General features: G+C 45.2%; 1 protein-coding gene across 10 annotated transcripts in view; it reads right to left on the bottom strand.

The window, feature by feature from the left end:
- The window catches only part of DIS3L2 (DIS3 like 3'-5' exoribonuclease 2), a 284495-nt gene that overhangs the window by 28591 nt on the left and 228258 nt on the right, over positions 1–27646 (bottom strand). For 8 of the 10 annotated variants that reach the window (XR_006274028.1, XM_043491795.1, XM_043491797.1 and 5 more), the window contains one exon: positions 958–1141. Coding sequence is in view for 9 of the 10 variants with exons in the window: in XM_043491795.1 (XP_043347730.1) it covers positions 958–1141 (184 nt within the window). In the remaining variant the exon portion in view is untranslated. Of the gene's footprint in view, positions 1–374; positions 593–957; positions 1142–27646 lie in introns of those variants that run through there. The other 2 variants (XM_043491798.1, XM_043491799.1) reach the window with 2 other exon arrangements.

Here is a 27646-nt window from a genome sequence, read left to right as displayed (position 1 = left end):
TGGATGCTGACCCTGGAGATGACATTTTAAACCCTTGCAAACCCTGCTTCTTCGCTAACAGAAAGGGAGGCAGGAGATGTGGCCTCTGGCGCTGCCTGTCATGATCCCACCGAATCTCCACCTCTTCTCTATGACAATTCTTCGTGTGGTTTGCATGCTGCTGGCTTCCACTTCTGGCCAGCCACTAGCTCCCTCAGTGGTCACAAGCAACTTGCTTCAGCTCTCTGCCGTGACCTGCCCAGCCATACAACAGGGAGACCCTCCCCTCCCTGACAAGAGGCTGCGGGGGTTAACCAGCTACTGCGTGGGCAGCAATCAAGAGATGGAAAGTGCTGGGTAGTTTTTAGGATTGTCTTTTCCTCAAGAGCCTCCCCCCTCCTGGCTCATTATCAGTGATCTCCTCCAGTCCCCAGGGGAGATGGTTCGAGAGAACAGACAAACACTGGGCAGACTAATACCTCTTGGGGATTTGTTATCTTTTCTGCAGTGTCAATGGCTTCATTTTTATGCCCTGTGAAGAACATCACATCTCTCTGCACGAGGTGTTTGTTGGGAGCCCCGGTTTGAGACAGGAGGGTATTACCAGACTTTTCTGAGAGGCTGGGTCTAGTGGAGCACAAAGACCTGACCCCCGAACCCTGCCACCTGGCTGAAGATGGGGCAGGAGGGTTTCAGATGGAGGACTCGCATGGCAATGCACGCCCTGTTCTTTATGCCCAGTGTGTGGCTACAAAGGCGTGCCTCATCTCCAAACTCCTCTGGACACTCCCTTGGCCAGCTCTGCACAGTCAGCTGTAGCCCTGTGCAGAAGAAAGAGCAGATCACCCAGAGAATGGAGAGCAGGCAAACACAGCCCATTACACAAATGCTGTCGGAGAAAGTATCAGTAACCCCAGGAGAGCTTAACCGGCGAGACATTCTCTATTGATGCAAATCCCCAGTGCGGTCTCCACTCACGTGCAGGGCCCCTGCGCTGCTGAAATCTATCTCCAGTCCCAGCTGGTCGCAGAACTCCATGAGGTCGTTCAGCATCTTGGTCTGGGGTGGGGGGTGACGGCGCAGCAGGGCCTGTTGGGGGAAGGAGCGGTAGATCTGATGGGCGACAGCCATATTCGCCAGCAACATAAATTCTTCCACCAGCCTGCAGCAAGGAGAGAGGCATCATGAGAATTAAAGCAGGAAGCCCCTGATGCCATGAAGTGCCAACCTTAATCAACAGCTTGTACTCAATGCTCGGAGCTAGTGCAGTGTGAGTGCATAGGAGAGCGGTTATTAGTAGTGGCTTAAGAGGAAGATTAGACCTGAGATACCAGCAAACCTCCCCAAATCCTCTCTCTTCAGCTGAGGTTCCCGTGGGCCATCCTAGTGGTGCAGACAAGCAGAAGCCAGCAATAAATGGACAGCTCAAATTACAATAAAATAATCCTGCTGCAGGTCATTGTATCTCTTGAAACATTTGACAAGAAAAGCAAATGCAGTGTGAATGATAGCACAGGAAGACAAACACAGATAGCTGTCGTCCTGAGCCAGAGGAAACACAGTGCCCCCCCCCCCCACACTTCAGTCTCCCACCCTGAGAACGACATGTGTGGTCAGCACAGCTGCATGAGTTTCAGGCGAATTTCCACACTACGAATCTGCCTTAGCGTTCACCTTACACAAATGCTGAGCGCACAGCTGGAAATGCAGACAGATGGCCAGGAAAGCTAAGTAGCTTTTCTAAGTGCAGGGATGAATGTATGACAAAGACAGCACTGGGGCTATCCATGGCTTCTCCCCCATTACGAGCACAGAGACCAACCCAGGCCAGCCTGAACTCTCCTTACTCCCACTGAAAACACAGACACTGGAGTAAAACCACGCGAGCAGCACACAGGACAAAATGTAAACGACAGCACTAATGATGATCCTAACGGGGTCATGGGCTATGCTCTTCTTGCTGCAGGACTGTGTCACAGGAGATGTGTTTAATAGGGCTTGGATAAACAGAGAAATGTGTTTAATTGGGCCTTCCACCATTTGCTCCACATAGTCGGGGGATTTCTCAAGTTGTGCTAACTGCCAACAATGATAATAGAGCTGTAAAAGCAACATCACGCTCTCGGCACTGCATATGCATATCGCCACTAATTATGCTGGCATCTGAGCGCAGCTCATGCATGCCAAATGGCCACAGCAGATTAATTTGGAGAAGTCCCTTGTGGTGGAGCCCAAGTGCCTTTGTGGCAGATTTGCAGGACTAGGCACAAGACTTTGTTGTGCTCTGTGACTTAGAAACCAACAATGGAGACCACTGGGGAGTTTTACTGCGTGCGCTTCTGAGGTTAACGAGCGACATGTGCATCACACTACAATGTATTCCTGAGCTATACTACAATAATAGCACATGCCCAGACTTATTGTACGGTCAACCAATTGCACTAGTGCAGAACCCAATAGAAAAGGGAAATCAAAGACAAACCCAGAGGAGGAATAAGCAAATAACAGCTGTAATGAGCAAAGGGATGTAAATATCGGTTAACCGGTTCAACGATAAAAAAATCTTTAAACCGGTTAACTGAGGTCACTCCAGCTGGCCCGGCGCGGCAAGGGCTAGGGTTCCTCCGGCGGGCCAGCGCAAGGTGGCAGGGACTGGGGTCCCACTGCAGCTGGGGTCCTGCTGGCCCAGCCTGGCCAGGGCTGAGGCCCTGCTGGCGCGACCGGGGATGGGGTTCCTCCAGCTGAGTGGCCCGGTGCGGCTGCCCGGCAGCTGTGGTCAACAGTTAAGGTCCAGTTAACAGTAAGCCTCATGCTAACCAGTTACCCTTTTCCATCCCTAAATCAGCAGTGAGAATGCTCATCTGTAATGGATCAGAACTCCTACCAGGAGCAGCGCTGTGGACTCTCCTTATGGCGCATGGAGCTAATAGGCCAACCTCCTGATTTCTGCGCACACAGTCAGCATAAGGGATGCTATTCCCAAAGGGCTGACAGCTTCCCTGCCAGACAGGGTAGAAAAGAACGCTGGGGTCAACAGGGAAAATGGTCTGGGAGAGGGCCACCAATAAGCTACTAGCACTGTAAACAGCAAATGCTACTGTTGGGCCAACCACCATTTATTTTAGTTTCTAAAATTTACCTGCAAGCCCTGACAGGAGTGACAAGTGCTGCAGGTGGCCATCACAGAATGGAAGCTGGGTTCATTTAATACGTACCCGTGACAATACATTTTAGAGAGGAAGTTGGATAAGGTTAAAGCTGCTTTGGTGCAGTTCAACCACAAGATGGCAACATTGGTCCCTTTATGGCAGCTGGTACCAGCCGGCTGTTAGTCAGACTAAGGAGTAAAGCAGCATTGTGCAGGTAACCAGTTGTCCATTCAATTGCTGTGTAAAACCGGCCTTTCTAAAGGGCAAACCAAACCACACAGAGATGGCAAGGTTCAAAAAGCTCATCAGTGAAAGGAAAACATCACTGGTTTCTGTAAACACCGTTCAAGATAAAATAACCATCTCAAGTCTAAAAAAGAAAAGGAGTACTTGTGGCACCTTAGAGACTAACAAATTTATTAGAGCATAAGCTTTCGTGAGTTACAGCTCACTTCCTTTGCTGTAGAGGATGTTGATCAGGTGGTTCCGCAGTTTCCTTGAGAGTGTGTGGCACAAGCTGTCAGCATAGTCTGTGTGGTATGTAGATTGTAATGGATTTTTTACCTTCAGTCCTTTCGGTATGATGTCCATCTGTTTGCATTTGGAGAGGAAGATGATGTCTGTCTGTATCTGTGCGAGTTTTTTCATGAAGTTGACAGATTTCCACTCTATACGGCTAAATTCAGTGCCTTGCATAATCACAGGTTTCAGAGTAGCAGCCGTGTTAGTCTGTATTCGCAAAAAGAAAAGGAGTACTTGTGGCACCTTAGAGACTAACAAATTTATTAGAGCATAAGCTTTCGTAACTCACGAAAGCTTATGCTCTAATAAATTTGTTAGTCTCTAAGGTGCCACAAGTACTCCTTTTCTTTTTGCGAATACAGACTAACACGGCTGCTACTCTGACACCTCAAGTCTACAAGCCTAGTTTTCAGTGGATCATTTGGGAAGCAGAAACACATTCTTGGCAGCCTGGTACATGTACTGTCATCAGTGCCCACACTTCTGCAGCAAACTTCTATTGTGACTGGGGGTGGAAAAGGTCATTACAACACCAAACCAGGTTAACTGAACCAGTCTGGCAAGTGCTAAGGCCAGTAAAATGTATCATGCCAGATTCTTTCCTTTTCTTTTGCGCATATCACATTGCAAAGGAAAGTCAGAGATTTATAGGAGTAGGTAGAGCCACACAGACATATAGGCAGATATCACACAGGTATTGCTGCAACACATCAGGCCAATCGCCCCTCTAGTCCTGGAGCCTATCTTGAAGAGTGATCAATATCAGGTCTTTCGGAACAAGGTGCAGAACTTTCCTAGAGGACAAGGCAATAACATGCCCGAGGGGGAAATGTCTTCTGAATCCCAGGCAGATAACAGTGCTTTATTTCCTGAGGCAGGAGGGATTACAGCCCTTGTAATTCTCTATCCAAACTCGTGGGAATGCAGACTGTAATTTTATTGTTCACAAGAGTGTCTAAGCCTTAGCTCTTTGCCTCACTGATAACTTGGGGCTGCAAATTCCTCCGGTTCATTAAGCTTTGTATTTTTAAAAGAATATTTTGTTTCATCGTTGTTGTTTTGGTTTTTTTGCCTTTTAATTTTACTGGGGTTCTTTCGTTCTCATGAGTAAGGGTAACTGGAAGCATCTGACAGATGCTCCCCCTAATTCCTAGTTTAAAGCTCTCTTTATCATTTAAAAAGGATGAATTCAAACTGGAGCAGGTACAGAGAAGGGCTACTAGGATGATCTGAGGAATGGAAAACTTGTTTTATGAAAGGAGACTTAAGGAGCTTGGCTTGTTTAGCCTAACTAAAAGAAGGTTGAGGGGAGATATGATTGCTCTCTATAAATATATCAGAGGGATAAATACAGGAGAGGGAGAGGAATTATTTAAGCTCAGCACCAATGTGGACACAAGAACAAATGGGTATAAACTGGCCACCAGGAAGTTTAGACTTGAAATCAGACGAAGGTTTTTAACCATCAGAGGAGTGAAGTTTTGGAATAACCTTCCAAGGGAAGCAGTGGGGGCAAAAGATCTATCTGGTTTTAAGATTCTACTCGATAAGTTTATGGAGGAGATGGTATGATGGGATAATGGGATTTTGGTAAGTAATTGATCTTTAAATATTCAGGGTAAATAGGCCAAATCCCCTGAGATGGGATATTAGATGGATGGGATCTGAGTTACTATAGAAAATTCTTTCCTGGGTATCTGGCTGGTGAATCTTGCCCATATGCTCAGGGTTTAGCTGATCGCCATATTTGGGGTCGGGAAGGAATTTTCCTCCAGGGCAGATTGGAGAGGCCCTGGAGGTTTTTCGCCTTCCTCTGTAGCATGGGGCATGGTTGACTTGAGGGAGGCTTCTCTGCTCCTTGAAGTCTTTGAACCATGATTTAAGGACTTCAATAGCTCAGACATGGGTGAGGTTTTTCATAGGAGTGGGTGGGTGAGATTCTGTGGCCTGCGCTGTGCAGGAGGTTGGACTAGATGATCAGAATGGTCCCTTCTGACCTTAGTATCTATGAATCTATGATGGCCTCGATACCAGTTGTTATTTTCTTTACCTCTATCATGTCCCCTTTGATTTGTCTTCTCTGTAAACTAAATGTCAGATAATGCTTCCTTCTCTCTCTGCAAATGCACTTCAATCCAGATTTGCAAAACCTCATTCTGGAGGCCCATCTCTGTCCTGACCTGCTGCTCTAATCCCAAGCTGATCAAAGAGAGGTGCCAAATCACTGGGTGGTTTGGGGATATGGATAGTAAGGACTTAAGATGGGACCGAGCCCTCCAAACTGCTTTCATCTGTGACATGGCAGGATATGAACCCAGCTTTCCAGAGGTGAAAGGCTAGTGGATTAGCCTCTGTTTTTTCCACCAAATGCATCCGATGAAGTGAGCTGTAGCTCACGGAAGCTTATGCTCTAATAAATTTGTTAGTCTCTAAGGTGCCACAAGTACTCCTTTTCTTTTTGTGGATTAACGCACTGTGCCTAAAGCCCCTAGTTAGATGCTTTAGAAGAGAAGCTAACAAACTAAACCAGAGACTCCATAGAATGGTTCCCTGTCTCCCCAAAGGGGAGATGCAAGAAGGTTCAAGCGAGGCTGAGAGACTGGCAGAAGAGTTCCCTTTTCTGTTGTATCTGGTTGCCAACTCCTATACTTCTTTACAAGCATATTTGTTTCTTCTGAACAAGGAATCATAGGATCTCAGAGCTAGAATTTCAACGCTGGCAGCCCAGAATACATGAGCAATGCTACTAGAGACCAGGACGGTCACACAAAGGAGAGAACCCGCTTTGGTAAGGAGAGAGAGTTTAGTTTCTCATGTCCAAAGAGAAGTTAACACAGTCAGGATAAAATGTTACAGAAAAGTGCCTTGACCATACCCTATTACATATGGCAGTTTCTAGCCCCCAGTCTGGTTGGCTTCTATTGGCCAGGGTCAGTACAGATCCTGTACTGCTGCCACAGGTACAGGAACTAGGAGTGCGGGGGGTGCTGCAGCACCCCCAAGTTTTATGTGGCACCCCGGCTGCCGGCCCCAGCATTGGCCCCTTTACCTCTGTCTGGGTTCCTGCCAGAGACACGGCCCTGCTCCCGGCCCCAGCTCTGCAGGGGTTGGGGGGTGAACAGGGGTAAGGGGGCTGGCTTTCAGCACCCCCAGTATTAAAAGTGTTCCAGCACCACTAATTGCTCCGTGAAGATGACCTGTAAAGGTTCTGGCCCCACTCAAGTCAATGTGGAAAAACTCCAATTGGCGTCACTAGAGCTAGAATTTTGTTCTTGACTGCTTGGACTGAGAGCAGCTACCTCCAGCTACCATATCTCCAGCATACCATAGGGTTGGAAGAGCCAGTCTGTCCAATTAACTCTCCTACCTGCCAACCATTTTCCTTCTGAGTCAACATTTCTCCTTATTTTCAGCAGGGCGACATTTACGTGTCTTTGTCAGCGTCAACAAAACAGACTGAGTCACTGGAATTCTGCAAGCGTGAAAGAGGAATTAACACTGAGATGCTGTTTTGGGCTAGCTCAGAGATGCTTCCGTTTTAAACTTCAGACTTGCCGGGAATTTAGTTGCCGAGGACAATGCGCACGGAGTGCCCGTCTCCAGAGGGAAGATCCCCAAATGGGCAGAAGGGAAAGGTCACATCTAGGCTAAGATGAAGCACGAGAAATTCCTGCCCAGAGAGGGCTTGATGGACACCGAGGGAATGAGTCAAGATTTCAAATGAAAGGACTCTTTTGCTCTGTGTTTGAGAGCTCACCCACTTTGGCAGAGGAACCAGGTCTGTGGCTCAGATCCCGCAGGTCCCACATCTGGCTCGAACATGTTAATGTGTAAGACTCACTGCATACATTTACATACATGAAGGGCAGTGAAGTGTTTTCTTCTTTGGGATCGTATAAGGGAGGGAAATTGTGCATGGATGTTTAGACATCTGTGTTGTTCACCTTTAAGGGGAGGAGCATGGGCATGGGCAGCAGCATGGCTGGCTGGCTAAAAGCAGAAACCGACCTGGAGAGGTGAGGGCCTGTGAGCGTTGTCAGCACAGGCTGCCTTCCCACCTCCCCAGTTGTTATCTCCAGCCTCTAGGGCTGTAGAACTGCAAACCAGGAAGCCCCCCCAGGCCCCTCAGCTGTAAAGAGCTGTTTTCAAATGGAGCTACCGCAGGCTGTAACTCCAGCTAACTTTGAGAGCGCAGGGCTTCAAGTCAGCAAATGCTACTTTGTGGTTCGGAAAAAAGAAATGGATCATAAGGCAGCCTGGAGCTGAAGTTTGGCTGGCAGCATCTGCAGGCCAGCGCCGAAGCCTGGCTCTGTCATTAACGGGAGCAGAGCACTGAAACTGCTAACTGTCGGCAGGTCAAACGACAAGAAGGATTTTTTTTTTCTTAAAACAGCCTCACTTGGAGGTTGGCTGGGTCCATCTGGCAGGCTGGAGCGAAAAGAAAAATATTTCATGGCTAAAAAAATGGAGACAGAAAGACTAGTCCATTTGAATTTGTACTGAATGAATCCCATGTGAAATGCTCTCCAACACCATCGGTACAGTTTCCTCTGGATCAGCTGAGCTATCCTTGGCTCCCAGCTGCACAAAATCCCATAAACAGTATGCTCTGAACTTTTGCCCTTTGTGCACTCATGCAAGGTTTCCATATCCCCCCCGCATAGAGAGGTGGGTCAGAGCAGGTGCTTGCCCTGGCCACAGGTTCTTACTGATAATGGCAATCCTGCTCTCTGTGCCTGCTGTACAGAGAGGTTTCCAAACCTGTGCACTGCAGCATTGAGAGAGAGAGGACAGCCTAAGAGCCCTGTAATATGCAGAAGCATCTTCTGCAGGCCCTTTGGCCTGCAAACTTGGTTTGCTTATGAATTATGGGCTGGATGCAGGAGTTACAGCATGAAATTCCATGGCCTGAATTATGCAGGTGGTCAGACTGAGGGTAACAAGTGATTAAGCCACACAGTCAATGGCACTTAAGGCTCCAATGTCACTTTTGACCATGGACCTTAGGAGCTTTGGAAAGTGTTATCCTAGATGATCATAATGGTTCCTTCTGGCCTTAAAATACATGCAATATATAAAATATTGGATCTCAGCATAGTAAAGCTCAGGCAAGTAGAGTGTGGGTTTGGGCTGCTGTTTCCATGGCAGGACTGCTATCCAACCACCTTCTGATCTCGTAGTCTATACTCCTCCTGCTTAGCTTCCCAAATGATATTACTAAACCAAAGGTTACTGCACTTACAATGTGGTTAGTGCAGGCGCAAGCCAAACAGATTGATCACAGCAACACAATTCTCAGAGTAGCAGCCTGGGGTTCAAATGTTGCTGACTCACTGGGGCCCAAGCACAGCACTATAAGGGTCATGAGACAGGGTAAAATAAAGCAGCGGCTTTCAACCTTTCCAGACGACTGTGCCCCTTTCCGGAGTCTGATTTGTCTTGTGTCCCCCGCAAGTTTCATCTCACTTAAAAACTACTTGCTTACAAAATCAGACATACAAATGCAAAAAAAAGTCACAGCACACTACTATGGAAAAATTATTTATTTTCTTGTTTTTCCTATATAATTATAAAATAAATCAATGGAATATAAATATTGTACTTACATTTCAGTGTATAGTATATAGAGAGGTATAAACAAGTCATTGTCCGTATGAAATTTTAGTTTGTACTGACTTCACTAGTGCTTTTTATGTAGCACTTTGTAAAACTAGGCAAATCTCTAGATGAGTTGATGTATCCCCTGGAAGACATCTGCGTACCCCCAGAGGTACATGTACCCCTGCTTGAGAACCACTGAGTGAAAGCACACCTCTTCCTTTGTGCAAAAGCTTATTTGACTTTCAGTCTAGTTATCTCAGTCTTCTTAGAGGAGAGGTGACCAAACAGGTATATTCCTAAAGTTAGTATATCCACACTGCTGATATATGGACCCAAGGGGCCAAACCCCACACTGTGTGTAGCCCTATCAGGATGGATCTTTCTTACCTCTGACAGAGACCTCAGAGGTCAGTCTCTTCTTTACACTTTGGCAACACTTGTCTAGCTTGTCATACCAATAAAGTCTCATTGAATTGAACAGAGTCCGTCAGGGTCTCACTTCACTTGAGACCTTGGGCTGGTCTAAGAGTCATGGCCCTGTTGCTAATGCTTTACCTGGTCAGCTGGGTATTCTATTAGTGCTGAAAACATCCTCCCAGTTTTGTTCTCTTTTCAGCAGGATGAAAAACCCTGGTCGCAACATTAGACAGCATCTCAGAACAGAGCCCAATATGATCAGGTAATTCTTGCAAAGGTTACCAGCTTCACTTCATCTTGTGGCTGGTGGCCCTTGTTACAAATCAAATCAATTGGTTTTCATTCCGTCTCAAACTCAGGCTAAACTCCAGCCCCACCCTTCCACTTCTGACAGGAAAGACAGCCGTTTGCTGCTTAAATTCCTTCCCAAGCTTCAATCCATCCTGCAGACTGACCCGCTGTCTTGTTTCTCAATGCCGTAACTAGCAAGCCTCTTTTCATGCTTCCCTGTCCAGCTGGTCCCTTCCACTGCACCTTTCCAACCTGCACTCGTGTTTCTGCTTCACGCATCACAGGTTTATGACTGGATCCAAACATGACTGAATGGTAGGGTGGGTCAGAAGGGGTCAGGTTTGGATATGGGGTCAGGTTTGGATTTCAATATAAACCATACAATAATATCAAAACTCAGCACTAAGTCGCAAGGGAATTCTCTGTCTTGACAATTAATGCTCCCTTTTTTTCTTGGACAGAACTACACTGGGCTTGGACATTAAACCCAAAACACCACCATACACTCTAGTGGCAGTCTGAGCTTCTGCGCTCCCTCCCTAAGAGCCACTCCAGCATTAGATCACCTCTGTTCTTCCCTGCTAGAGGATACACAGAGATCTAAGTGGTAAGCTTCACAGGAGGAGCCATGCTTTTTTACCTGTCTGAAAGGGCAGGATGGCATTCTAGCACGTGAATTGCTGATACCCTAGTCCTCTGGTAGTCTTATTGAAGAGTGATCCATTAACAAGTGAGGGTCTGAAGCTGCTCTGAGGAACCTTGACCGCAAAGCTCTGTGGTCCTAGTATTACTCTGTAGCCTACCAGTAGAATGTTATCTTTATAAGACGTCATTTTCCACAAAAGAATGTCACAATATTATTCATGGACTTGTCTTCATACAGAAAGAAGCAGCAGCACAATCACCTCTAGCGTCTGAAGATCAAGGAGTGTGGCAGAATTAATTGCCTGAAAAGTGCAGGACCCTACTGAGCAGAACTTCATTGCAGCTCATCCGGTATGCTTTCTTTAGAGAGTTAAGACCAACAGTCTACTCTAGGGGCCTAGATACAGGAAGATTTTTTTTTTAAATCAAGTTTGCTTTTGATTACTGTTCTTTCATGAAGTGAGGGAACTTAGAAGGTTTCAATAAAAAAGCAACATTAACTAACCCCAAGTCTCTTCAGAGCACCGCCAATGACAGAATCATGCTCTTTGGCTAGTAGCGGCTAAAAGGCTTGCAATGGTTTAATTCTTTTTCAGTCCAGCCTCCTGCAACAGGGGTGTAGTGTGTCTTAACAGAGAATGCTTTTCCCATCCGACCGCCAGGTGCACCTTTACATACGCAGTCCAGAATTTCATTCCTGATTGAACAGTTATGAAAATTAAATCCCCTACTATTTAGAAATTGGATTTTAAAGTTATAGATGAGCCTTATATAGAACTTGCGGTGTTGGTGTGGGGCTGTCTTTGCCAAAGAGGGTTGCCAAAAGCCAAAACATACACTTTTTTTTTAAAGAAAAAAACCCAGAAGTGCTGGCGGTGCCTGGCTTGATGAAAGTAATTTGTGTTATTTTCATCGCCAGCCATAGCGTTGAACAAAGCAGAGCCGAATAATGGAATTACTCCACTTTCTGAGATTGCTCAATTAGCTCTTGGTTAAAACTGTTAACATTGAAACTTGATGAGAATAGCAGCTCCAAGGCACTTTCAGATTCAGATCTGACAAAGCCAGAAGGCTTCTTTCTCTAATGAATTCCCTTGCTTGGGCATAATGCCCTGTTTATTAGCTAAAGCAGTGTCCCAGCAACAGCTGCCTAGAACATGGATGCATGGAAGATTTTTCTGAATATGAATGTCATTTACTGGCCATTCTCACCCCTTTAGGCTGGAAATGCCACTACACCATTTTCCCACTTTAACCAAATTAAGTGCAGTACAGTGGAAAGCAGTTTAAATCCTGGGTACTAAAGCCAGGCTATTGGAAGCATTCAGGATGATTAGCAATTAATTGCTTAAAGCCTAATGTGCTTGGGTTGCACACAGGGATTCAGAACTCTGAAAAACCTTAATCATTTGCCAACGTTTCTTGGCTGGTACTGGCACCCCTGCCCGTTATATCATGGGGCTGGCTGAATTTGGGGGAGGGTCTTTAGGGAGGATATTAGAATATCGAAGAGTACAAGTGCTAACAAAGAACATGACAGCCCCTCTGAGCTTTGCAGCAGGAATGGCAGCATGCAGCTCATGGGACACAGTTCTAGCAGACCCAGGGTTACCCTCCTTTTAACAAGGAGCTGAAACGATGGGTCTCATCATCACATGCGCCACCTTGATCCAAGCAGAAAATAAGCTGATCAAAACCAGAGAGTACTGCAGAGCGGGCTTAGTCTCTGCAGGCTGGGCCTCTCTATTAAAGGTTGGCGTGAGTGAAATCTGCGCCATCTCGTGGAAATTCACTACAACCCTGAGACCGTTAGCGAGATGCTGATGTGATGCTCAGCTGGGCAAAGCGTGGCCCTCTTGCAGTGCAGTGATCCATTGCTTGAGGCCTAGCAAAGAACCCACGCATTAAGCCACCACGCTGAAATAAATGTTCTTAGTGACCACTTCTGTAATCTGACATGTAAACACGAATTTGTTAGTACTCTGAGCAGAGAGGTGTGTGTGTGTGTGGGGGTGCACGTTTGGAAATACACTCTTTGTTCTTGGCTTCAGTGCTCACTGGAGTTTTCTCCCAAAAGCTTCTGCTGTCTTCTTCCAGTGTCCTGTATTTTAGCCATGTAGCTGAACAGCTGAAACACCACGGGGAGAACTCCGTCAGTACAAAGAACAAGGACAACTTTCCCTCATTTCTTCTCCATACGTCTGTTAAGTGTGAAACAGAACACTAGAAGTGCCATTAACCCAGTGTCATTGTGCCTAATTTGCAGCAAGTAGCCTATATTCTCTCTTCACTCACTATACCACGTCCTACAGATGGTGCAATGGCTCGTGGTAGCTGCAGGCATTCAGTGTTATTGCTGTTCAGTATTTCCTAGCTTCTCTTGGTGTCTCAGAGGAGACATGCCAGCATTTTTAAAGGTACGATCATTTTTGTTTTCTTAAACACAAGCCAAAATGTTCTTTGTATTTTTCCCAAGTGGTTTCACACATGGCTTCAGACTGTTTTGGGTAGCTATTGCAATGTGTTCTGCAGCACACCTTGGCTATTTTGTTTGGCATCCTAACGTTGTCCTTACAGATTTGTATCAGCTCTATTTTGCCCTCATAACAGACCAGTGTTTCAAGGAAGTTCCATCTCTTCAAAGGGAGTTCTGAAAGGAAAAGCCAGGGACCTGCTTTCCTTCCCTAAGACCCTCAGTGAAGGAATGACTGCTGGCCTGCAGAACACAATGCTGTATTCAACTACACGATATCACTACTAGGAACCATCACTCAGGGCATGTCTACCCACAGCTGGCCCATGTCAGCTGACTCGGCACAGGGCTCCAGCTGCAGGGCTACAAAATTCCAGTGCCGACATCTAGGTTTGGACTGGAACCTGGGCTCTGGGACCCCGTGAGGGGGAGGGTCCCAGAGCCCAGGCTCCAGCCCAAGCCCGGATATCTACACTGCAATATTATAGCCCAGCAACCCAATCTGTCATGGGCCAGCCGGGGTGTTTTATTGCAGTGCAGACATACTCTCAGACTGCAGATTCTCACTCGGGGGATGCTGTAGGATTGCTCTAGGGAGCTCTCTATTGAATGTGACAATAACAGATTTTTGAATTAAATCAAACACAAGACAAACTATTGTTACAGACATACGATAACGGTCTAATCTGAAGCTCAGCCTAAGAGGAAAATGGAAGGGATTCCTGAAGAAATGTAGACTGTTAGATAAGGAAGTGTTGTTTACTACTTCTCATAACACAAGAACTAGGGTCACCAAATGAAATTAATAGGCAGCAGGTTTAAAACAAATAAAAAGTAGTATTTCTTCACACAATGCACAGCCAACTTGTGGAACTCCTTGACAGAAGAGGTTGTGAAGACCAAGACCATAACAGGGTTCAAAAAAGAACTAGATAAATTCATGGAGAATAGGCCCATCAATGGCTATTAGCCGGGATGAGCAGGATGGTGTCCCTAGCCTCTGTTTGCCAGAAGCTGGGAATGAGCAACAGGGGATGGACCACTTGATGATTACCTGTCTGTTCATTCACTCTGGGGCACCTGGCACTGGCCACTATTGGAAGACAGGATTCTGGGCTAGATGGACCTTTGCTCTGACCCAGTAGGGCCATTCTTATGTTAGCCTTGCTCTTGACATGACTGTCTCCCACCCCACACACCAGGCTGGCAGAGTCTGTTAGGAGGCCATATTGCCTGCTTAATTTAGGAAGCAGGAATGAAAGATGCTTTTCCATAGCCTTGAAATTATGCAAGTGATTTATGGCTAAAAAATAAGAGAAAGTAAAGTCAAAGCCTGCTCCCCACCAGCCGCATGTGTTACATGGCTGCCTACCAGAAATGCCAAGACCCATTAAGGCAGAAGCAAAGGGCAGCACGATGGAAAGGTAAAGATGCTTTCTGTACATGTAATTAATTAGTCAGGTCTTTTTCACATCCCCTGCAGCCTTCATTAACGTAACACTGAAGTGAAGGAATATTAACAATTCAGACAACACATTAATATTGACATGACACCTGCAAAATGCAAATGTAAGTCCATTAGGTAAACAGCTGATCTTAAGACATCAAGACAGAAATAGCCTTCTGACATTTCCTAGCAGGAATAGCCCGTGGAGTTACTATTCATTGCTTCGCTCTGCTAGAATGCCATGGTTCTTATAAGAAAGTGGACTCCAGGCCTCGTAGTAGCTCCTGAAAGGATGAGAGAAACTTGCATTTCCATGAAAGCATTTGCCTGTTTGATATGGAAAGTACCTTTCTAAAGCTGAGTCATGATCCAGAAAGATCAAAAGGAATTTTCAGGAAGGGATTTTTACAAGTTTCCTTTGCTAGCAAAGCATGGAGATAAAATCTGAAGTTCACAGCTTGTAAATGACAGGTTTCAGAGTAGCAGCCGTGTTAGTCTGTATCCGCAAAAAGAACAGGAGTACTTGTGGCACCTTAGAAACTAACAAATTTATTAGAGCATAAGCTTTCGTGAGCTACAGCTCACTTCATCGGATGCATAGAATGGAACATATAGTAAGATAGATAGATAGATATACATACAGATAAGTTGGAAGTTACCATACAAACTGTGAGAGGCTAATTAGTTAAGATGAGCTATTATCAGCATTTAGGATCCTTTCAGAATCTGAGCCGTGTTTTAAAATGCTTTAATCTGACACACATTTATGCAAGGGAAGAAACACACAGCTATCTCAAATGGATCTCAGAGATCTTCTAGCCCCAGTGGTACAAACAGAATATCTGGAAATTGGCCCCCTCATAGCATGCCCATTCATCTGTTTAGTGACACTACCATGTTGTCCTATCATCCATGTTCAGCTAAGCAGGCTTGTTCACATTTTGCACAGATTTCTCCCTTTGGGTTAAATCTTTCTCTTTAAGAGCTTATCTGGCACAAAAAGTCCAAGCGAGTGTTTCCACAGCTGGAGACAAACTGAAGGAAAAGAAGAAAAAAGAGAGGGAATGGATACCCGAGATAGGGGATGTATGCTCTGGGAGATAAGGAAAGATTGCTAAGACTGTCCATCTACCAATCTGGAATCACTCCTGGGACATACAAGCAGGAGACTGCAAGGGAGGGAAGAACATACAACAACTGAGTAACTGAAGAGCCAGAACTGTTAAATGTCAAAAAAGAGTAAAGTTAAAAAGACCAGCATACGTGTTGAAGATGGAGGAAGGTCTGAAGAATCTGGCAGTCAAAGGCAGTAGCAACTGAGAAAGCCACAACCACCTTGTGATGTTTAGTAGAGTGAAACCTAGGTGGTGAACCTTATACATCTTGTCAAACTAAGCCCTGTTTCTCTCTGCTGTGAAAGCTACTAGCGATCTGGTTGAATGGGCATCAATTTCCAAGGGAGGACTGATCTTACTACCGGAGAAGGATTTTTTTTTATGACTGCTTTGACCCACTTGTAGGTAATGGATTTTGAAACTGTGTTCCTTTAAAAAAAAAATCCATAAAGCCACAAAAAGTGTGTCTGATTCCCTTATTGGAGATCTTGTAACTAGACAGCATTTGAGAACTTAGGAACAAGAGGCCATTTAACATCAAGGAGTGAAGAGTAATCTTCTTCTGGCCAGGTGGTTTAGACCAGAAGGAGGAAAAGGAACTCTGGTCAGTACGGAAAGGGGGAATAACACTTTCACTGCGAACCACTTGTGGTTCTGAGAATAACTGTTGGGGAAGAGGGATGGAAAGGATTCTAAGCTTGCTGATTTAGGGCATCAACAACAGGAAAGAGACAGAAGGCAGAGGGAAATTTCCCCCACAGGCTCAAAGGAGGGGATGTTAACACTCTGAGCACCTGATTAAAAATTCCATTTCACCTGGGACTGCTGACCAAAGGCCTGAGTCACTTGAATGCCTGAAGAAAGTGTGAAGTGTTAGAATTAGAACAAAGGTCTATTAAATTCTGAGCTTTGGAGACCAAAACTTATAACAGAGATTGCTATTGGAACCTTCCAGCAGAAGCTTTAGGATGGAGTCCCAGGGTAGGGCCTGGAGTGAAGACTTCTAGAGGGACACCAATGGAAGCAAATACCCATGATAGGTGAGCATTTAGGTGAGCAATTTTGCTATAGGAAAATTTCTATGATCTAGGAAGGTAGCAGAAGATTTAGGGAATCATATCAGCCACCAGGATGGTGGTCACCTCATACAAACCCTGTCTGTGTGTAGGTTCTGTACTGGCACCTATCACTATAATATCTGAGCATCTACTAGGCTAACAGTTGTACATAGAGAAGCCCCTAGCAGGCTTCAGAGTCTTCAGCTCTTCTCCCTTATCTGGTTATGGGAAGTTCTGCTTGGGGTAGTTTTTGGGGAGGCTTTTCCCTTGGGCTTACGGCTGCACAGAAGTTAAACGCTGTAGATCACTGCTCATGGGGGATGGGTTTCATTTGTAGCGTGGAGTGTGGGCAGGTTGAGGGGAACAGTTGTATCCATAAGTGGCAAGCAATCCAACTGGCTCCTGTCTTATTATTTTTGGTCTGAACTAATTTTGAAGCACAACACATGAACATGCTGGTTACCAAGATTTTCAGAGACATGGGAACATTGGGGGGAAGGAAGGGAGACATGAGGGCATGGGAGGCAGACTGGGGTTAAAGCAGATGGAATAAGCATTGGCAAGAGGGGGGAAAGCAGGTAATACGCTGGGGTTTATTTGTATAACAACTACTTAAATGCTCTGGATAATATCGGGGCTTGGGCAGCCTTTCAGCATATTTAAATGACCCAAAAGGTTTTGTATCCAGCATCTACAATCTTAAACTAAATAGTAAGTGGGAAAACCATGTTTCAATGCAAGGATTCAGGCATAGCCCTGAGTGAAAAACAATGGGTTTGCTGGGAAGCATAGCAGGTTTGCTGAATGTCTGATCACCCAGGGAAATTCATTACAGAGATACTATGTTAGTGGTGATGCCACGGTGATGTTACATGTCATACAAAAGATAGGAAATTTAAAATTAGGGTTCCCCTCATCAATAGTAACTCTACCAATTTGTATGGACTAAGAGGCGAGGTTGGGAATACTATTGGTTTAATGTGATCCATCCTCTATCTGTAAGACTTTATTCTACATTTGCTTTACATGATAGGCCTTTTCCATTTGTAATGTAACTTCAGTGCTTTAACACCAAACCATCCCCATTTTTGTTTGGTAAATAGATAATACGGATGTTGGATTTATTATGCATATCCATGACCAGGCCTGCTCAGGCCTCAGAGTGTGTTGACAGTGCAATCAGAGGTGGGAGTACGGCAAGTGTAGACACACCAGAGCTAGCTTTGATCTAGCTAGCTCCAAAAACAATAGCAGTGAAGTCATGGCAGGATTGGCTAGCCACTTGGGTACATACCCAGGTCCCAGATGGGCTCGTGAAGCCCATACTGCTGCAGCTTCACACCTCTAACTGCAGTGCGGATGTACTCTCTGAAACAGCCTGGGGATAAAAGGTATCAATGTTATTTCACCAGTAAGGAACCTGTCCACTGCAAGTCTGGAATAGTGAGCACAGGGTCTTCTAAGCAGGTATGAAAGTACCTTTGTTTAGGCAAAGCGGTAGGGGAGAACAATCACACACACTGAGGTTCAAGCCCACGCAGACAGACAGACACCCAAACACTCAGTGGGAATAGGCCTGACAGCCAGGCATTCAATGAAATACTTGCTGCTACAGAATGGGTAAGTTCAGTTTTACTGACAGAGGTCATCCTTGATCACTCTTACTTCACTTTCTGAGAGAGGCCCAACAGCCATGCAGAGAGACAGATAAATGAAGATATGAAGGTGCTTGCTGCTTGCAGTTTCAGTGCAGCCATGGCACAGAAGTAGAAGCAGCTCTACAGCACTTCTGGAAACTAGACAGAGCTCTGTCTCTAGAACCCAGAGGAGCATACGATAGTGCTCAGGGTACTGGTACAGCCAGACAGCACTTTGCTCCACACCATGTAGTCCCATTGCCTACATTGCATAACGGGGCAAACCCCAAAGTGTGGCCAGAAACAAACCTCATGCACCATTAAGTATAGGTGATGAATGTCTCAACCCTTAGGTACCACTGCAAGAAATCCAGCCTAGTTATTATTTATTATTTCCTTCCAGGATGGGAGCAATCAAAGCTAGGTTTACTGAGGCCTTCTGAAAACTGCCACACTGGACCTGAGTGCTCTAGTGGAAGCAAGGGAGGCTTAGGAAAGCAAAGGATGGGAATCCCCTCTGTGTTTCTACTACCCATGCCGGATGCTACCAAATGCACTACCCGTGGAGGGATCACTTCAAAACTGGACCTGAAAAGTCACCTTCCTGGCTTGGAACTGGGAATTAGTTACAATGGAGGTCAGTAGCCTGGAGCCCAATAACGTACTAATATAATTCCCTCATTTGAGAGGTCAGACCCACTGAACCATCAGCGTATTTATGTTGTTGGATCCAAGGAATATCAGAGCAGGTGTTATGGCCAATCATATACAGAGCTAAATACAAACAGGACTTGCAGCACTGCAGAATCTTGGCAATGCACTTTTTCACCCCGAAGAAGAGAATTCCACGCATCTCTTTTCAACTCTGCATTCAAGAATTACAAAGAGGCTCTGAAGCCAATAGGCTGCTCTTTCCGGAGATCTGGCACTGGCCACTTATGGCCTACAGAGACTCTGTAATAGTGAAATCTCTGATTCTGTGAGATCTTAGAATTGATAGAACTGAGGTGGGTATTGTACCCTCACATCCCAAGGTGTCAATTCTAGTCTGTCAGGTCCTCAGCAGCTGGATTCTCATAAACCTGATTCTGGGTGACTGAATTTCTGCTAGACAGCTTAAGCCTTAGCTCTGGCCATCATCATCCTGGATCAAATCAGAAGCTTGTAATGTGTTTCCCTTTTCCATGTCATGAGGACCTCAACATGAAGTCTGCTGGCTCATAGCATTATTTTGGGCACAGAATCAGTAAAGCAAGTGGTTTTGCAAAGCTCATCATGTGGGAACTGTGGTACTGGACTCTAATGACCTGGGCAGATCTGGGGTTTCAGTTGTACAGAACTACAACATAAGTGACTCTCCTCAGTCAAAGGTGGTACCCATGCAATCATGCTTGGCAGTCCTTCATATTTGGCTGTTGAATCCAGAGTCAGCCTCTGGTCCTGGATCCATGTTTGGCTGCCAGATCCAGGTGTAAGGTGGATTGCTGGCTCTGGCGCCATACTTGTCAGCCCGAGTTCCATACTCAGCTGTCAGAGCTATATTTCCGCATGTGCTAGTTCCAAGTCCTTCCCTTGCTGTGGCCCCTGGTTTCAGAACTTGCAGCCACACTTGCCTTCAGGATCCAGGTTTTCAGGATCTGGATCCTTCAGAAGTCAGATCCAATGGCCAGAGAACCACTTTACACACATAGCCAGGCTCAATCTGGACGGATCCAGGAACCTTCATGGTGACTGGATCCTCAAGGTGATGCCGGACTTACAGACTGCCAGACTTAAATAGGCCAGACCTGAGGAGCCTCCCACATCAGTCGCAGGGGTGTGAGGTACCCTTCTCCCTTCCGTGGGTCCAGACAAAGCCCGTGGTGGATGGCTCTCTCCTTTCCTTTGTTAATATCCTGACTGATTGACACACCAACTGTAATCAAAACGTACCCCAAAAAGGACAGGAAAAAAGAGAAAATACGGTGAAGTGAGTGTCAAGGGCACTGTGGGAAGTTAGAAGGACTGAACGGAGGCTGGAGCTGTTCCCCCTTTTATGCTCTGGGAACTCTCCAGGACAGAAGGAGGAGCGAGCGGCCCCAACGGACACTGCTTTCCAGAAGGTGACGGAAGCTCTCAGCGCAGGCACCTGGATCTCACCAGTTGGAATAGACAAGAGGCCACTCAAAGAACTTTAAAAAAAAAAATCTGTATTTGTCACGTCTCCTGGAGCCTGATACAAGCAGATTTGCAGTAAATTTGTCTCCATAACTGTGATCTTTCCAGCAATGAAAAATCTCAAAGCAAACTCAACACCCTAACTAACCACCCAAAACCCCATACATATGTCTGTGCGGTGGGTTCTGACTGCCAGGAGAGGTCACCTTTGAATTTCCTGACCTTGATAGAATAGCAGCTTCTTGCATTTGAAACACAGTTTTAAAATGCAACTGTGCATAGGGTAGAATAGGTTCTAATTCAAGAACTATAAAGGACTGTCATTTCAGTGCCCATGGGCTTTTCATGGTCCCAGCGAGGGTTTGGCAGCTCAGGTAGGGATTTGTGTGCTTTTGCAAATTGGCCAACTCTGTGAGGTCTGCAGAACTGGGAAGGAAATCCTATAAGGGTGATTGCCCAGAAGCTGACTTGTACTGCCCGATTCCAGTGCACAACCTGCACTAGGGAACTTCCATTGTGTGGCCCTGAGATCCATACCAACAGCTGGTGCACGGCACTCTAGTGTGCTGTATTTTGCACCCCAGCTCACTGTGCATTAACTTGCCATCCAAACAATCCCTAAGTGACACATGGTTACCTCTGCTTCCAGACCCAGCAACGTCGTTGTACTGAGGTGTGTGCAAGTAAAGAGGACATTAAAATAGTTAGTTGACCTTTGAGCATCACCAAGATTCAATGTAAGTTAGCAGTGATTTGTTGGAATTACTTTATCTGAACTAGGTAAACCAACCGCAGGAGTTATAATTGCTGTTGCTATTTCTCACGTTTAGTGTGCTAACTTATTGTCTTCAGGATGAACATACAGAGGTTGTTAATTCTAATGGGAATGCTAGTGCCCTCATATCCAAAGGAAGGGTCACTGCTAGAAGTTGTTCATTTGACCTTGCATTGTAATACATTGAATTCTATTAGGAGGGGTATACATTTGGAATGGATGCAGCCAAGGAAATATGCAAAGTTTAGTTGAACGTCAAGGATTAAAAAAATGCAGGTCGTTCTGAGTGCAACACAACTGCATTACAATAATCCTGTTTTCAGCTCTGGGGAAGCTGCTCTACAATTGTTGATTAGTACTGGGATCTTGTCTCCCTTCCACCCCAGCTATGACAGATACAGTAACTGATCTTGAATGGCTGGGACTACAGAATTGGAGCTGGAAATGGACAGGAAAAGAGTCAAATCATTTACCTGTTGCTTTGACCATATGTTTTCTATTTCCAGGTTTTTCCCCGTACTCAGTTGTTTGTTTATTTAGAGCTGGTCAGAAAATTTCCACCAAGAATTTTAATAGCAAGAAAAGAGAATTTTTTTTTTTTACAATATGTCATTGTTCTCTGTTTCCAATGAGCTGCAGAACAAGGTATCAGTCTAATGTCTATTAACGATCATATCAATACATTCCAGACAATGTTTCCAAATTAGGAGCACCACTGCCACCACACAGGTCCAACCAGTTAGGGTCAGGTCTCTCTCCTGTCTCATGAAGCAACTGCACTATTAGTAGCGAGTTTAGTAGAGCTTTCAGAAATTAAGAGCTAATACACAGGGAGAGTCCTCTCACTGGAGTAACTTAATTTGTACTTAGTAGACCCTTTCTATATGCTGCATTAAACACTGATACAATAACTGATTTATAAAACTGAACTCTTGCATTATATCCGTTCAGTTAATATATCTCTCACATATGCAGGCTATATACACAGAGGGGAAACCTAAAGGATACAGACATTACTTTTCCTTACTTTGCAGCTATTAGAAAGAAATGTCTACAATAACACTAGTCTCATCATCTCATTATGAAATATATTCTATCTGGCAATGCTGCTCAGCAGATATGCAGCTTGAAAGTATTAACATGTTGTTTAGAGAGATGGGAACACAGAATTAATTGAATATAAAGAAATTTCCCAATAGAGATCTCTTCTTGAAAGGAACATCTTCACACATCGACATGTTGCATTGCTTTGTTCCAAACTATTAACGCTTATTATAAAAAATATCCACGTTAACACAGACATCTCTGTGTAAAGGCTACGTTCTCGGGTGCTAATGCTCAGCATTTTAGTCTATGCTGTGTAAATCCATGCTTCTGTATTGGAAACTCATTGGTTATTGTCATTTGCTGGTACAGTCCCAAAGCAAATCCTTCTCATACACACCTTGAGTATATCTGTGCACCCTGCGCTTGCATGTGTGTGCATGCAAAGTATGGGTTGGAGGATTTAATGTGGTCACTGCCTCCTAATGTTTAATAAAGACATGACATCTTGCTTGCAGCAAGATGTTTTCCCAGTGTTACAGAGTAACTCTGCACAGTTGCACAACTCTGACACGTGTGGCTAGCTTGCAGCTCACAAGTATTTTTAAAATTACTCACTTCAACGCATTGTAAGACAACCAGACATGGTCCGAAAACAGAATCAGAGTGCAACAAAAGCTCTTTTGGATGCCACTTCAGTAACAAAAGGGAAGATACAGGTGTACAACTGTGTCTTGGTATAGGCACCTCATCGACCATGCAAAAAGGAACCCAACCTCAAGTGAGATGTCCAAGTTCCCAGTGAGATTAGTATATTTCGCAGCTGGCAATTTCAGCCATGAAAAACTTACCCAATAAAACGAAGAAAAAAAAAACTGGGGGGGGATTTAGACATTCAAATTCTCATGGGCTTTGACAGGCTGCGTCTAGCCAGTGGTGGGGTTCAACCCTCAGTAACTATCAACATCTGACTGGTCTAACATCCAGCTACAGGCCAGAAAGGAAAGTGCTCCGAGAGCAGCTATTATTTTGAAAGAGTGCTTGTATTGCAACAAAGGGAACGGATAGGAGGTGGTTCCCATCAGACATCCTTGAAGCCTTTATCTTTCTTACATAAGTTTGGGAGGGTACTTCCTATTGTTTAGACAAATGATGTCACCACAAAGCATCTCTTGTATCCCTGAAATACATAGGTAGAATGAAAAACTACTTTAGTCAACTAATGACCAACAGTAACTACAATACAATAAATATAGCAAGCGAGTTTGATACTCTTGTGCCTCGTTGGCTACTTGAGCTGGCTGGAACTATTTGTTATGAACAAACTGTTCTGTGAATTTAGCTTGTTTGGCTCCCCTGTCTGTGAATCAATGAAGGTTTCCCTGAAATTGTCTCTGATTTGTAATTGTTCAAAGAACATTTTTATAGCAAACATATTTCAGCCCAAGGCTTGTATGTACACTGCAGTTCTGAGGTCTGGAAGCCAGTGTTTGATGGTGTGTGACTGGCCACACAAGTCAAGTCACATCATATGGTTTCAGTTCCCTACTGGGAGAACCTAGCTGTTCCGAACAGCATTAGTCCCTAAGGAAATCACTGCGGAGCTGAATCTCAGTGAGAAGATGGGGAGCACTTTAAGGACAAAGTCAGTAAATAAGGCTTGTATGTCTAAAAAATTTCACCTTGATCCGTCTGGTCACAGTCACACTGAGCGACTGGGTGGCATGTACACAGCACTGTTCCGCGGCCAGCAGCCATATATGGCTCAATTAATTGCCCAAGTCCTAAGGCTGAGAGTCGAGGTTTGGGAGAGCTGCTGTTTATTTTTCCATCTCACACACAATACCTGCAAAATGCCAAGTGCCTGGACTGAATCTCCTGGTTTTTACTTGATGTCATAACTGCAAAGGACGCATTCACACCCCCTTATCTATCTCGTACAGCTGCAATAGTGACAGCCAAGTCTCTGGCCTAGGATTTGGGGAAAGCTGTCTTGCTGCTGTGTTAACTGTCCGACCCAAGGACATCCAAACAGATTTCATGCATTTGCCAAGTGGATGGACTTTTTTTTTTTTTTTTAAACATACTGTGTTCCCTCCTCCTTCTGCCTCAAAACCTGCCATCTTTCTCCGACCATCCAACATCCAAATGGAGATGCTTTAATATCCACACGGCCTTCCAATGGTCCATGTTTTAGGTTGACTCTTATGTTCCATAATAATATCACAGATTTCCTTTGCAAGTTCCCCAATGTTACAACATAACATTGTTGTCTAACAAAATACTCTGCAACAGATAGTACATGATGTGGCATTAACATGAGCCTCTTTTGTATACAGGGCTTGCTCGGTTTTAAATAAAATCTGTCTCTTCTCTGAGCAACAGAAGCAGGAGATGAGCAATTATGTTGTCTGGTTAATGATGTTTTCGTACTGGCCAATTTAACAGCTAATCTTTGTAAAGCTCTGGGCCAGTCCCTACGCAGTTGTATTTGCATATTTTAGTCAAGTCTCACTATTAAATCATACTTTGCATCAACAGCTTAGTTGTCAAGTATAAACAGCGACTCGCTCCAGCATTACACAAATGAAGCCCATGGATAAACACACACAATGCTCTGGCATTCTGCCCATTACGAAGGCAATGGCTCATGCTTATTTGAGTTCTAGGGAGGTTTATACCACCACAGATCCTGGCACAAGTGCCCTTTGTCTCAGACTACTTCGCGGAGCTGTGTGGAATGCCCAAGAAGTGTGTTCTCAGGGCTTGCGTTTGCAGTTCTATAGTAGGGTTGTGTTGTGAAAGGCCAACAGGTACATCCTCACCCGCTCCGCCTTTCATTACCAGGGTCTTTTCGATGTAGTCTTTGAATACTGAGACCTCCAGGGATCATGGGCACTTTCCTCCACTGCAAATGTCTTCTCTCCTCCACCATCTGCCTCACAAAACAACTCTACTTTTCAACCCTCATTGCATGTGTCTACACTACCAAAAATCATACCCTTTTTCAGCAACAGTGCAGCTGCTCAGAGGAGGTTTTCAAAACACAACGGTAAAGACACCCGAGGTTGGTTTTCACTAATGCGTTCACTACTGACAGCAATCATTCAGCTGCACTATTGCTGAAACACTAGAACTAATTTTCCCAGAGTAGACAAGGCCACACCTACAACCTACCACCTCTGCCACCTTTAATTCCTTTCTTCAGCCCTCTTTGCCTCCCCCCCCAGCCCCCACAAATCCTACTTCTTCCCAAAGCAAACGTCAGCCTATCTGAGCACTCTGCCACCACCCTCTCCCTACGGCACCTTCACTCACCCAAAGTAAAAAGAAGTTTTAAGTTCTCCCCGTTCCAGTGTCTGAACTTTATCCTTTAGAAAGCAAGCTTGTTGGGAGTGTGCTTTTCTGAAGGTCTTGTACAGAACTGCGCAGACTGTTTTCACATACCAAGCAATTGCACCAGAAGGTATTTTAAAGAGAGTTAATGCTACAGGTCTCACTATGTGAGGTAGTAATGCTAGTTTGTCTGTATTGCTACGTGTGCATCAACGTGGTCCAGAAACTTTCATTCAGAATTGGGTCTCTGTGCTCTATTGCAATGACATAATATATAATAACAAAGACCTCCCAAAATTATGCCTTTTGCATTGATAGTACCATCAAATACAGTTTTATTTAAATGATACAGATTAGATGGAATTTTGATGTATTAAGGGTGACTATTTGCCATGCTGGTTCTTCTTCTGCATGAGTGCAATCTGCAGTATATAATGCACTGCATATGGCTTTCATGCAAGAAATTTAGGAAGGTTCTTCTCTTTAACGTGGAAGAGAAGGAAAGGGGAGACTCTCAGGTTGGAAACAGCTCATGGTGTGCAGTTAGAGCAACCTAGACTCAATCTCTTTGGCTAATCTTTGTGGGATGTGGCTGACTTGATTTGCAGGCAATTGAGAGAGATCTTTTGCCTGTGAGTGAGACTGCAAAGGAATATGAAGCATCAATGCAGGGTGAAGCATCCATTAATGAAATGCCTTGTCCAATAAACAGCTTATGCATCCCCACCCCTATACACTACAGCGTACCAGACACCCAGCATGCCCACAGGGGAGAGACGCACAGACAGTCAGAATGAACTTTAAAGACACCCAAGGTGCAAACGACTGAAGTGGATGCTGCTCCTGAACACTACACCATGATGCAGGTCCCCTGCCATTCCCGTCCCAGGAGACTGCAGGTATCAGCTGACTGTAAGACTGGGGGAGAGTGCTCTACTGAATAAGCCAGCTAGCTGAGGGGTAATTCTATGAGTCTGAGGGACTCCATAATAAAATGTATTAACTTTTAAAAAGAAAACTTATGGATGTCTGAAGATAGTTAGTCTCTAAGGTGCCACAAGTACTGCTTTTCTTTTTGCGAATACAGACTAACACGGCTGCTACTCTGAAACCTGAAGATAGTACGTAACAGACGAGCGGGAAGGACAGAGAGTAAGGCAAGTGAACCAACGGCTGGTGAAGGTTCAGCACAAGGAAGAGTTCAGACTAGCTCAACTCACAGTACTAGTTCCAAGACAGCAGTTCTCAAACTTTAGCAACCCGAGGACCCCCATTTTGATTTTAAAATTTTCCCGGACCCCCCAGACCCCCTCTCAGCCCCAGGCCCGGCCTCCACTCCACCCCTTTCCCCAAGGCCCCAGCCCCACCCCACCTCTTCCTGCCCCAGTTCTACCCCTGCCCCTCTACCCCGACTCTTTCTGCCCCCTCCCCTGAGCACACCCTGTACCCACTCCTCCCCCTCCCTCCCAGCACCTCCTGAGCGCTGCAGAACAGCTGTTCCCTGGTGTGCAGTAGGCTCTGGGAGGGCGGGGGGGCAGTTGATCAGTGGGTCCCGCAGTGCCCCTGGACTACCCTCGTGGACCCCCTGGGGCCCACGGACTCCAGTTTGAGAAACACTGTTCTAAGATTCATATGATCCCAAATCAGTCAGTGCAAAACATTACAACAGATGAGTGCTGCAAGCTGCACTTTGAACCGTGAGTATCGGAGACAAAACAAAGTCTGATAGCGTAATCGCATTCAAAGGCAAGAGAGCTAAACACACTTGTTGATTTGATAATTAAGACTGAGCTGGTGTGGAGGTGATAGGACTTGGCTCTCCTCCATCACCTTCTATTAGAGGATCTCAGAGTGCTTTACACAGGCTAATAAATTAATCCCACAATGCCCCTGCAACCTAGGGATCATTCCCACTTTACAGATGGAGAAATTGGGCACAGGCGGGTCACCTTCCCTGAGGTCACATAGGAAGTCAGAATACATCCGATCTCTTAGCATTG

Source organism: Dermochelys coriacea, chromosome 9, assembly GCF_009764565.3.
Source record: "Dermochelys coriacea isolate rDerCor1 chromosome 9, rDerCor1.pri.v4, whole genome shotgun sequence".
NCBI classification, from domain to species: Eukaryota; Metazoa; Chordata; order Testudines; family Dermochelyidae; genus Dermochelys; species Dermochelys coriacea.
Note: the sequence above shows the minus strand (reverse complement) of the source record. Positions and strands in the feature narration are given on the sequence as shown.